Genomic DNA, 13,240 nt, shown 5'->3' with positions numbered 1-13,240 from the left:
ATATTCAGGAAATGTTCTTTAATTTTATTTAAAAAGTTGCTCAAACCACTATAACTTAATGCATCTTCTAATAATTTAGTGTTTTCTAATAATTTATTTTCAATATATTTTACAAATTAAAAATTAAAGAAAAAATAAATTTGGAGTTAATTTCTAGACCTCAAATATCATCTATAAACGTGATTTACCCCACATTTACAAAAACAAAAAAAAGAGCAAACATTTGCTCCTCAACATCACCTTCAGAGATTTTGCCACTTGAACATGATTATCATAGACTAAAATGTCTATTGTCAGATTCTGCAGCCGATGGATATGACTTAAATCTCCTTCAAGTACAAGATCTTGTATTAAGACTCTCCAAGATGGGAACGGGGTCCTGGTGCCATCCCATACCTGCCATAATAGGGTAGAGCAAAGTTTAATGATCTTTTTTGTGTAACTGTGGAGACTTTTAAAAGACTTTTATTTGTTGGTAATATAACTTAAAAGTAATTAAATGTATTCCCCCCAAATATCTGCTGAACTTTAAATATGGTGTATATTCTGACTGTAAAAGGACTGCATAAATATAGGACATGTGGAAAATGTAAAGAAGAAAAAAATTCACACTACCCAGAAAAAAGTACTAACATATTGTTGAATTTACTTTATTTCCTTACCATCTTATACATAAACCCTTAAGACTATATCTGCTAATTTTCTTAAGTATAAATCCCTAACTTTTAGGAATGTATTCTAAGCTTTGCTCATTTTTTCACTTTGTTCTAATGTGGAGAAGGCCTTTACAAGTACAGACAGGGACATTCTGTTTACGTTAGAGGTTATGAATACAAATGAATGAAAAAGTCATGGGTGCTGGAAAAGGAAAAGATATAGTGGATTGCTACTAGGCTACGCTGAGATAAGGATGGGAACAGAGGCACAGGACAAGTGTACCCCACCCTCAACATGTGAGCTAGCCTATGCTGTGCTAGGCTTTTAAGAGATAGCTATGTTTTGTTATAAAAGGGCATGACAAAAGACATCTGGCATGAGGTAAGAACGCCTCTGTATGTAAGAAATTTGGCTGGAAAAGAGAAATAGGCTCACTGAACAGAAAATGCTGCAGTTCTACAGAGAGACTGTCTGCCAGGGTCAGCTTACAGAGGAAGTATTCAATAATGGTGGTGACTATGCCAAGTTTCAAATAAAAAATCATTGAGTTTGGGTCACTCACTGTTCCCTACATTATTCAAAGAAACAGGACACTTTGAGAAGAGTTACATTATATGTCACAAACATTTTTCTCCACTTGGAATCTGTTCCTTCATTTTGTGTATACTGTTTTTATGACTAAAATAGCTTTACAGACAACTCTACCAGTTTTTTGGGGGAGGAGCTGAGAGAGTAGAGTGCTGCTACATTGCTTTTATGCTTCAGTTTTAATCACTTATGACTCAGTCTTTTTTTTTTTTTTAATAAATTCTGGAACTTTTGCAATTTTGTTTCAATATTTAATCTGTTAGGAATTTGTATATTATATATAGATCTGATTCCTTTTTCCAAATAGATAACAATCATCATTTAACAATCTGTCTTCATCAATTTGAAATGACACTTAATGTTATTTTTATCATGCATATATTATATGTACAGTATAAGACTGTTTTTGAGGTTCCCAGTCTTTTCCATTGATCAGTCTTACTATAATCTTAATTTCTGTAATTTTATAATATGATTTGATATCTGATACGGAGGTCTCACTGAGTTTTCTTTGTCAAGTTTTCTTGTCTTATTCTTGACCATTTAATGTTCTAATAAATTTCAGAATTATAGTCAATTTAGAAAATATGGTTTTAATTAAAATGGCATTTTATTTTAAAACACTTTTAAAAAGAATCAAACCTTTTAGTAATTAGTCCTACTTTTCTTTTATGCTCCTGCTTTCTAGGTTTCTTCACAGAAGTTCAGGGATTTCTTGCCTGAATTGTCTTGTTTTACAGTCATTGTGACATTGGGAGAACTTTTGTTCAATTATATGTTCTATTTATTATAGTATGTAGCAAAGCTATATTTCACTAATGTTTAAACCAGTGATCTCACTAAATAATTTTATTAATCCACATAACTTTTCACTTCATTGTTTGGGTTTTTATATCTTGTGAGTACTGATCTTTTTTCCTTTCTTTTAAAAGTGTTATGTCTCTCATTTTTTTCTTATCTTAGTGAATTCTTGAGATTTCCAAACAACATTAACAGAGAAAATAGTGGGTATTTTTGTCTTGTTCCTGGCATCATTGACTTCAGAATTTTACCACTAAATATTTTGTTTGATTAATTTACAGGAGAAATTGTTTATCAAGTTAAGGAGGAATACTTCTAATTCTATTTTGCTAAACATTTTCACAGATATATTTAATATTCACAAAGAGGATTATAATTTTCTTTAAAATTAAACCATTTCTGATTTCTAAAAATAAACTGTGGATTACAGTATATTATTGTTTTAATATGTCATTCGCATAAAGAATAATTAAAATAAATTAGTATCATAGTTACTAATATAGGAAACAAAACTGGTATCAAATCCAGGCTGAGAAAGGAAATAATTATGCTACATTCCATGCTTTTCAGACCTCACCTGGAGTAATGTCTGGTTCCTTCTGTGTTTAAAACATAAAGTTATTTCTGGTATGTGATAGGAAAATCAATTTCAGAAAAAAAAAAAATCACTCAAAATTTGACTTCCCAGAGATAACATAAGTAAATTATTGCTACACATTCTTTTTAATGTAATTTTACTATGGATATAATACATTTTAGTATATAAATAAAACTGCATTAATTGCCAAAAAGAATATTATGAGTATCTATCTTAATAACTATGTCTACCGTAGTCATTTTATTGTAAGAGTATTCCATAATACATGAATACTTCACAATTCTCTATTGTTAGTAATGAGTGTTTCCAATTTTTGTTACAAGAAATATAAGAATATTCTTTTAAATGCATTTTTCCAAACTTACAAAATAAATTTAGAAAATTTACAAAAATAAATTCACTTCTGAATGTAGTATTTTAAAATAACATCTAAATGAAAGCTGTTTTCACTTATATGAAAAGGCTATCTATAAAAATTGGATACAAGCGTATATTTTGTTGCTTTAGAGTGAATGTAGATCCAGCCATGTCAGCTAAAAGGTGGCAGATTTTTTCTCAGGATTTAAGAATTTTCTAACACAGCAGTCAAAAGATGGGGTATATCTGCACAGTAGATTACTTGTCATTGGAAGCATTCAGTGATTAACAAATGCTCATCTGTTAAGGATGTCACTTTGGGCAAAAAAGTATGACCTTATGACCGGCTGACCTAGGATTCCTTCTAACTTTGGAAGATTTTACTTTGCTTTAACTTTAGCTGTCATACTTGACTTAACTTTTTTTATAGCATGCAATTACTTTTTTCAGAGTATTTCATGTGTATATAAACGTGCTTTCAATTTTAAAAACTTCATCTTTTATTCAGGGATTTCTATCTTCCCCGTTCCTTAATAAGGGCAAGGTATAAATGGTAATAAAGCTAAACCCAACACTTGTGCCTCTGTACTCTGTTTCTTGTCCTATTGTTTCAAAGAGTCAGAAGCTAAAGAAAAAACCACAGGAACAGAGCTGAAGCAGTGTTTGTTTAAATGTATACTCATAGGATGGGTAGATGAGCATTAATATAGACAACTGTCTTTTTCAGAAGCTATTCATGAGTAAATTGGGGTAGGTATAAACAAAGATTATATGGGTCTTATGTTACTTTTTAAAAATCATGCTGATTTAAAAACAAAACAGAACAAGAACAAAAATAAACACTTTGAAACCTTCTGTGATCTACTCAATGAAACAGGCAGTGAAATGACATAGGAAGAGAACCCAACATGAAGGAGTCAAGAGAGTAAGTGAGAGGGAAGGCCACCTTGACAGGGAAGCAGAAATATGCATATGTACAACTGTACCTAAAATATAACAGTAGAAAACAACTTTATATTAATACTAAAATAAGAAATAAATAAAGCATAAACTACATTTAAACTATTGAAAATACTATTTTTCTCTGGAAGTATAAAGAAGTTCAAGAGTAGAGTTGCATGAATATCTAGGCTCGTCAAAAATGGTAAGTTAGATTTAAAGTTCTTAATATAATACACAGTATGCGTATTATCCTACCAGAATGAAATATAAGCTCTTTTTAGGTATGTAGGTGGTGCTAATTTATAATTTCAGGTATTTAAAATACTTACCTTTAGAAGAAATGATGCTCCATCCACTTCTGCTTTGCCCAAGAGCTGACAAGTCAGGTCAAAATACTGCAGTGGTTGAACATCACACAATTTTACTAACGTCGAAGAAGGTGAAATATGAGTAGATGCCCAAACACGTAAAGCTTCTACCATTTTGTGGTCCTCGGCGGTGAAGTTAAAATACTTGCTTGAAGTACGAGGTATGATAGGAGCTCCCAAAGTTCCCTCAAATGTCAAAGCTGCAAAGCCAGAGCTAGTGATACCCTGAGTCTCCTTTTTATAAACTTGGATCTAAGAAAGTTGGGCAAAACAGAAAACAAAACAGCTTATTGATGCAGAACCCCAAAAATCAAGAAATTTGAGAGATTATAAAGTCTTGCCAGCATAGTTAATAGAGGATATAATTATTTAATATATTTTTACTTAATTAGCATACGAAATTATAAAATCCACTGGGCTGTATATCAAGATCCACAAGCACCATGTAAACTGTATAACACTATGTAATGCTTATTTCTACTTTTCAAAGGTCTAGTGGTCGACTCCCTGATCCTATCAGGCTTGCACTTTTACATTTATTACTTCTCTTACTAACGTATAATTTACAAAAGGAAAAATATACTAAGTGACAATTACTTGTGACCATTACAAGCAAAACTAGAACACTTAAAGTATAACACTTCAAAGTGAGTAAAATGCAGTGAGGTTGATTTCATCAGTCTGACTGAAAGCCAAGATAAGCCACAAAGACTCTGGCTTTCAAATTCGGAACCTCGGCTAACAGATGCACATGCATTTACCATGGTTACATCTTCATTAAGCAATCTTTTTGTCCTTATGAAATGCCCCCCCCCTTTAATCTCCTGTAATACTCCATCTGATATTGATACAGTGTTTTCATTTTCCTTATGCTTATTGTTTGGTTGGTGTATCTTTTCTACAGTTTTACTTACAATGTGTGTGTGTCTTCATTTCTTGTAGGAAGTGATTATTTGTTCTTGCTTTTTTAGTCTGTTTTTCCTTACAAAAGAAGTGTTTAGTCCATTTACATAAAATTATTGATATGGTTATATTTAAGTCTACTATCTTATTTGTTTTCCTTTTGTATCCCGTTTGCTTTTTAAAAACTGTTTTTCTACTGTTCCTTTCCTGTCTTATTTTGAACTTATTAGTATTGTTTACCTCCTCTGAGCTCTGAAAGAATCCTTATCTCAAAGTCTATCTGGAACTAATAGAGTTCTACTACATAATCCCTACTTTCCATATCATATTCCCCACTTGCCCATATCTCATTTTACACTTTCTACTGAAAGTGTAATAACCTCTGAAGGTACATACTAACCTTTTGGTGGTTAATTCCACTTAATCATTCTAACAATCCTTTGTGCTATCATTCATATTCTTCTACATATTTTATTAATTCCATCTTCCTAAATGTTACTATTTTTCTTATAAATAGTCATTTATCCTTTACTGAAATTATGGGAAGAAATACAAAACAGCATCTTTCACCATTTATTCACTATTTCCTTTTTGTTTGTTTGTTTTTGGTCATTTCTTAACCATCAAGTTTCTGGTTGGTAGCATTCGTTTTTGTCCTGAACACCATCCTTTAGCATTTACTTGTAGCAAAGATACGATGGCAGTGGATGCTTTCATTTTTGAAAAATATTTTCTCTGGATACAAAATTCCAGGTGATCAATTTTCTATCACCACTTTAAATTTATCATTGCTTTGTTCCTCAAGTGCCAGTATTTCTGATAAGAAATCAAAGATGGCTGGTATTACGGTTTCCTATGTGGAATGTGTTATTTCTCTGCCAGCTCATTTCAAGTTCTTTTTTCAAATCTTTTTCAATGGTTTCACAGTGATTTCTTCAGGTGTGCTTTTCTTTGTGGTGCCCTGCATGGAGTGCACTGAGTTTCTAAAATCTGTAAGTCAATGTTTTCCATCAAATTTGGAAAAATTCTGGTCATTTCTATTCATTTCTATAAGTATTTTTGTCTCTCATATACACGGTTTTCTTGTGCATCTCAAATGACATGTTTCACACTTTGATATCATTCCACAGGTCCCCAAAGCTCTTGTCAATCTTTCATTTATCCTTGTTCTTCAGATTAGATAACTTCTATTGATCTATGTTCAAATAAACATAATATAGCTAATCTATTTAGCCTATCCAGTAAATTTTTCATTAATAAAAATATTTATATATATTCACTAAAAGATATGTGTTAGACTGTTTATAGCAGCATAACACCCTCAAACTGAATGTCCCACAGAATATATAAATTCTGATGCATTCACACACTTACCAATGAAAATGAACAAAGTGAAATTATATGCAGTAATGTGGCTGAATCACACAAGCACAAGCCATACATTAAAAAACAAAACGTATAGTCTATTCTCTTTAAAACAAATAGAACTGAGAGATGCATATCCTACTTCAGTTAAACAACAGCAAGAATAACAACTAAAAACATCAGGAGGGAACAGTACACTGAAACAACAGTGTGTGAGAAATAAGTTATCTTTTGAAGTTGGGATAAATTCGCTATGATGATAATATCTCTATTTCCTTTTTAACTTTACACAAATATTCTCTACTACTCTTCTATTCTCAGGGTAAGGCATAAGAGATCAAGTAAGGTAATTCTCACCAAAACTAAGAACAGAACACACTCAGAATATTCTGTTCATTTATGAGCATCACACTGACCATGAGGGACACAGATAAACTGAAGCATTATAAGAAAAAAGACAACCAAGATAATGAAAGAGCTTCATGGAAACCCATATAACAAGAGGAAAAGATGAAGGACTGAAATGTTTAAAACCTAAGGGACTGAAAATATTACTTAATTTTTTAAAAAAAATTACATACTATTTAATAGCTTTACCTTCATATTAAAGGTTTCCTTACATTTAATTGTTTGACTGATAGCATAATTTTAAAAGTACCAAAATATCTATTCATGGGGGCACCTGGGTGGCACAGCGGTTAAGCATCTGCCTTCGGCTCAGGGCGTGATCCCAGCGTTATGGGATCGAGCCCCACATCAGGCTCCTCCGCTATGAGCCTGCTTCTTCTTCTCCCACTCCCCTGCCTGTGTTCCCTCTCTCGCTGGCTGTCTCTATCTCTGTCAAATAAATAAATAAAATCTTAAAAAAAAAAATCTATTCATGTTTTAATACATTTTTCATAAATGAAGATCAACTTACTTTGATTTTATACTTAATATCTCAATGCTTTCACCATACTTGAATTAACACAACAAATGGAAAAATAATATAAACTCTCGATCACTGTATAATTATTTTATAAAAGAGTGAAAAAAATATAAATAAAAAGCCCTGTTGGCCTAGGGCTTTTTTTTTTTTTTTTAACCCAGCTCTACATGAAAACCTTTAAAGCATCAATCTACATTCAGAAGTGAGAAGACAGAATGCAACTAGTCTTAATTACGCCATCTAATAAATTTCTTGTGGAAGGAAGGCAGTTTGTCCAAATGAAGAGGTTTCCTAATATTAATTATTTGAAGTCTGGTATTATTTACATTTCTTCTTGTCTCTTGAAATGCTTGATGCTTTGTTCTACCACAGCAACCACACAATTAGGGCTAACTAGTACTAGTGAAAAATACAGAGTTCTCTTCAAACAGATATGAGTTCTGGACAGTACGAATTATACCTTCAGCCTATGAAAGCGAACAATATCTCCATTTTTATAAATTATTGGAAGGGCTTCATAATTTCCACTAAAGAGCAGGCAGGTTAACTTTACATTTGTCTGGTCCACAATTGTTACAACTGAGCAATAATCTGGAAAACACAAAAATATTGTACCTTTTAGTATTTCAAAGCATTTGACAAAATAAGAATACGGTTGAATTCAAAACACCAAACAAACTCTTATCCCTCCTTTTAATTAAGCCTTCTGAGAACAGGATCAAAACACAGAGACAGTTTCTTGGCTCTCAAAATGCATTGCCAAATTATACTGCAAGAGTGTTCCACAAAAATTAATTTTAGAAAGTTTAGTAAAACAAAAATAAAATTCTTAATATAAATTACCTGGAGGGGCGGTTAACTTTTGTATTACTTCAAAGTTTAGAAATTATGAAGCAGATAAACCTATTCAAATAAAATATAATTTATAAAATAAACAAAATTAGGGTGGAAACAAAGACTAGAATATATTTGAAGCAAATGTGATGAAGAGTCAATATACTGCATAAAGATTCTATGAAAACTGCTTATGAAACCCAGGACTTCACACTGACTATAAAATTCAAAGGAACAAACAGTTCATAGAAAATTATATTAACAACAAAGTCAAAAGAAAAAAATGAGGATTTGCTACTTTCATAGAGAAGATTACATATTAGAACATGAAACATATACACTTTAAATTTAATAGCTGGGTTGCTATGAAAATGAAAACTTCAAATACTGGTGGTAGTAAAAACTGTAATAGATGTTGCCTTTTGATATGCATATTTCAGGAAGTTACACACTGAGAAAATGTGTTGACTTCCAGTCCTACCCATTACCCTAGTAATTACAATATCAAGATAGAAAAGAATAAACCCAGAACAGTGAAAGAAGAGAGGAGAGGGGAGTGGAGTAGCAGGGGAGAAGACAGCAATATGTTTCAGGAAGACAGGAAAACAAAGGGTTAGGGATAAAATGAACAGGGGAGACAATCCAGAAGATACTATAAAGTGGCTACAATAAAGATGGGAGTCACTGGGATAAGGGTGGCAGTGAAACGTAGAGCCAAAATCAAGGTTAATTAAAAGTTTACACACAGAACAACTGTTTCAATAACCACCCATCCTGACCTCTACTGCCAGAAAAATGATTTCAGATTGGGAGGCAGAGTATTTAAACCAACCACTTCCAGGAACACAGGCTGTTTTCCAAGGACATTTCACTGATTAACCAGGAAGTGCTAAGGCTTCCAGTGTGGGGGTTACCACCCAGAATAAATCCCTCTGCATTATCACAATAGGGGCCCTTACAGCCAGATGGGCACTCTCTTTCCACCCACACTACAGTGACATTGTCAATCAACATGCCATATGAAAATTCTATTTGTCTCTCAGATTTCCCATTGAAGGAGGAGATCAAATAGGAAAAGAAAGGACAAAGCTGGAGGTATCACAATCTCAGGCTTCAAGATGTACTACAAAGCTGTAGTAATCCAAAAAGTATGGAAAAACAAAGTACTTATACACAAAGCAAACAAGATGAGTGTCTATCACCTAAAATAAATCATACCTACATTTTTAAATGTAAAGACAGTCAACAATTACCAGATATAGAGCAAAAATAGAAGGAAGGAAGGAAGGTAGGTAGGAAGGATGGAAAGAAGGAAGGACAACGGAAAGTGTTGGGGAGAGAAAGAGGTGGAGCAGAAGAGAGCAGGAGTGGAAGGATAGGGGGAAAGGAATAGGAGGGGAAAAGGAGGAAAGGAGGGGAGGAGAGAGTGAAGGTAGGAGGGAGGAAAAGAAATCTGATTCCATGAGGAGGGGAAATAATTTTAGAGAACATTAAAAAAACTTAAAAATAAAATCAAAACCTCAGTAAGTATCTTTAAAGAGTAAATAATATTACATTCTCTTTTCTTAATACATTGGTAGGATCCACTGGAACCAAATTTGTATTCTGAGTTTCCCTTTTCAGTAGCTCTGTTTGTGAGGAGTACTGTTTCCTGACATTTTTTTTCTCTTAGCAGTCTTACAAAATATCAAAGATCAATTTTACTTATTTTTAACAGAATGACATATTCTTTTTCTTGCAGTTATCATATGGCTCTATTGTACCCTTCTATAAACCTAAGATGCACTATGTGTATATATATATACACACACACACACAAGAGAGTAGCAGTCTTGGCTGCACACACAATTGCATCTACACTCCGGCCTTTTCTTAAAAACCAACAGAAAGAGGGACACATACGCCACTTGCAATGCACACATTCCTTCTCCAGGCCCTTCCTCCTCCTCATTCCCCCAGAAGTATCTGTGTCAGGTTCAGAGTTGGGGTAGAAATGGACTGCCGAGAGACAAAAGCAACCGCGGGGGATGCCCAAAGAGCATCACAACAGTGTGTGTGTCCCAAGTGTGTAAGTGCACGCTCAGAATTCTGAGTGGGTAAATGGGACGGCTCCATGTGCTGTACAGCTCTACATGTGTAGAAGAGGGCACTCCCCGGCTGCATCAGGGCTTCACTGACAAGCCTGAAATCGCCACACTTGCAAGTGGTCATATAAGTGACTCTATGTGGATGAACATGGCATCTCCTTAAATGGAGCATATTTGTGCACCACTGATCTGAGCTATCATATCAATGCTAAGTCCCTGTTCCTTACTCTTTTTCTCTTGGCTTATAATTTTCTCTTTTGAAAGTATCACCCACAACTTTTAGCAAGTTTAAGCCAAAGAGACTCATCATGAGTTCAAATCCTTTAATATAATAAGATTTTACTAACCAAGAAAGAAGGAAACAAAAATTCAGATTCAAGAAAACCAGTGGCATTAAAAAAAACAAAACAAAACAAAAACCTGTCCATGGGTGCCTGGGTGCGTCATACTCCTGATTTTGGCTCAGATCGTGATCTTGGGGTCCTGAGATTGAGCCCCGGTCAGGATCCGTCCTCAGCAGGTCATATGCTTGGGATACTCTCCCTCTCCCTCTGCGCCCCCCCCCCGGACCCCTGCACACAGATGCAGGCGCTCTCTCTCTCTCAAATAAATAAAATCTTTAAAAATCTGTCCAATAACTTGCTCTCAATAACAAAAACAAATAACAATCTAAATGAAATATTAAATACTTTTCAGGTTCTTTCAATTAGTATGGTTCATGACTAGAAACCAAGCTACCCATTTTAACAAATACTAACGAGGCAAACTGCTAAATGTTTTATTTTACTGCTTCAAGGAAGTGACGTGTCTTACCAAATAAATAATACATTAAAAATGGCTACATAAAATAATAAAAATACTTACTTTCCCCATGCCTCATTTTAACTCATTCCCAAATAGAGGAAAAATAACTTGTGAAATTACAAACAACTTACAAGTTCATATTTTAACAATAAAGTTACAAAACTGAAAGATAATAGTCCATTTTCTTGACAGCTAACACCAGCAGGAAAGATAGGAAAAGTAGAAAGAGCTTTCACAAATCAGTATTCTCACCTTACCTACCAAAATGGTACATTTAGGTGCTAATGTAATATAAAAATAAATATAAATTACTTAAACTGTATTTTAAAATATTAAAATATATATTTAAAGTTGATAAAGTCTTGACTTTAATGTTTTAGTCAGACTTCATATGTAAACTACTGACAAAGTATTCACTTTAACTCTTAAATTCATGTAACTTGATATAAAACTGGAAAAGATAACAAATGATAAATTAAGTCCCATATTCTGCAATCTTGAGTAATTCACCTAATTTCATCAGCATGATTAAGTGTAAATTGCCTTGGAGTTTTATAAGGGAAAGCTGGTAATTCATCTAATCAAAGAAGCATGCATGTATAAATTATACAATTCACAAAAAAATTTCTCCATGAAAGTTGTTTCACCTCATTTTTATCTACTATAGCACTGTTTATAAATCAATCAGTATTTCAGCAAGTTTCCATTTGTATAAAAGTTTATTACTGAAACACACAGGTAAAAAATATGAAAGCAAATCATTGAATCAAGACAATATTATATACTACAATCTTACTAATTTTATAAGGAAACTTAACTACTTATAGTAGCATTCGCTTTATTATGCTGGTGTGAAATTACATAAATTTCCCCTACATATATACAGATCAAACACAGATTAGAGGGCTGTCTGCATGGCTCAGTTAAATGTCCGACATGATTTCGGCTCTGGTCATGATCTCATGGGTCCTGAGACTGAGCCCCGCGTCTAGCTCCATGCTCAGAGGGGAGTCTGCTTAAGATTTCTCCCTCTGACCCTCCGTGCACTTGCGCTCATTCTCTCTAAAATAAATAAATAAATAAATCTAAAAAAAAAAAAAAAAAACCCACAGAATAGATAGACAAGTATGTAGGTTGATATTCTTTGAGTTCATAAATGTTATTCTGGAATTATATCTGGAGTTTTACATTTTACTCCATGTACTGAGCAACCACCATAGATGTTACTCCTAGGTATAAGGATTTATAGTATACTTAGCAATGATCTCTATCTTCACAGAGCTTGTACTGAAAATAAGAAAGACAAAACAATTAGAATATTTTTTTAAATAACTATAAAAACATACTGATATTCGGCAATAAAAATGAATACATGCTACAACACGAATGAACCTCAAAATTGTTATGTTAAGTGAAAGAAGCCAGAAGCAAAGACCACATGCTGTATGAGTCTATCTATATGAAGTTTACAGAAGGGGATAGAGACAGAAAGCAAGTTAGTATGAATACTGCAGATGCATGCAACATATTCCTGCAAGTCTTAAAAAATACTAAAATGATAAATGAAGAACTAAAATACTGAGTTTAACAATAAGACTGTATTATTATATCTCCAAAAAGATCATGTGGAGATTGTAGCAAATACTCCAATGATTAAAAACTGGACATCTGAATAGTCCTCCTCTTAATTAAGGAGAACTATCACAGGGACACATATTGGGAGAAGAAAATTCATCTCAGGCTGTCTGTTAAGTGTTGCTCCATAGATCTTTATATACAGGTATATATATTATATGTGACTTATACATCACATTTAACAAATGATTCTGAAACAAGTGAGCTGCGAACAAAAAGATCATTTCACACTACATACAGAACAAAATTCCAGGCAATATATGCAATACTCGTTTTTAAAAATTTAAAAGAATTTTAAGAAAATACGGGCTAATATTTTTTCAGATCTTGTAATGAATGGGTAAGCCTTTCTAAAAAAAATTATGACTCCAAA

At 33.1% G+C, this 13,240-nt stretch overlaps 1 protein-coding gene across 1 annotated transcript in view; it reads right to left on the bottom strand.

The window, feature by feature from the left end:
• Nucleotides 1-8,365, bottom strand: part of POT1 (protection of telomeres 1) — a 34,217-nt gene extending 25,852 nt beyond the window's left edge. The window contains exons 1-4 of the mRNA XM_008705829.2: nt 8,351-8,365; nt 7,968-8,098; nt 4,273-4,563; nt 241-396 (exon numbers count right to left, since the gene is read on the bottom strand). Coding sequence (XP_008704051.1) covers nt 241-396; nt 4,273-4,425 — 309 coding nt within the window. The 5' untranslated portion in view covers nt 4,426-4,563; nt 7,968-8,098; nt 8,351-8,365. The remainder of the gene's footprint in view (nt 1-240; nt 397-4,272; nt 4,564-7,967; nt 8,099-8,350) is intronic.
• Nucleotides 8,366-13,240: the final 4,875 nt, after the last annotated feature.

The sequence above is a fragment of the Ursus maritimus genome, unplaced genomic scaffold (genome assembly GCF_017311325.1).
Source record: "Ursus maritimus isolate PB19 unplaced genomic scaffold, ASM1731132v1 scaffold_3, whole genome shotgun sequence".
Lineage (NCBI taxonomy): Eukaryota > Metazoa > Chordata > Mammalia > Carnivora > Ursidae > Ursus > Ursus maritimus.
This window is presented reverse-complemented; position numbering and strand designations above follow the sequence as displayed.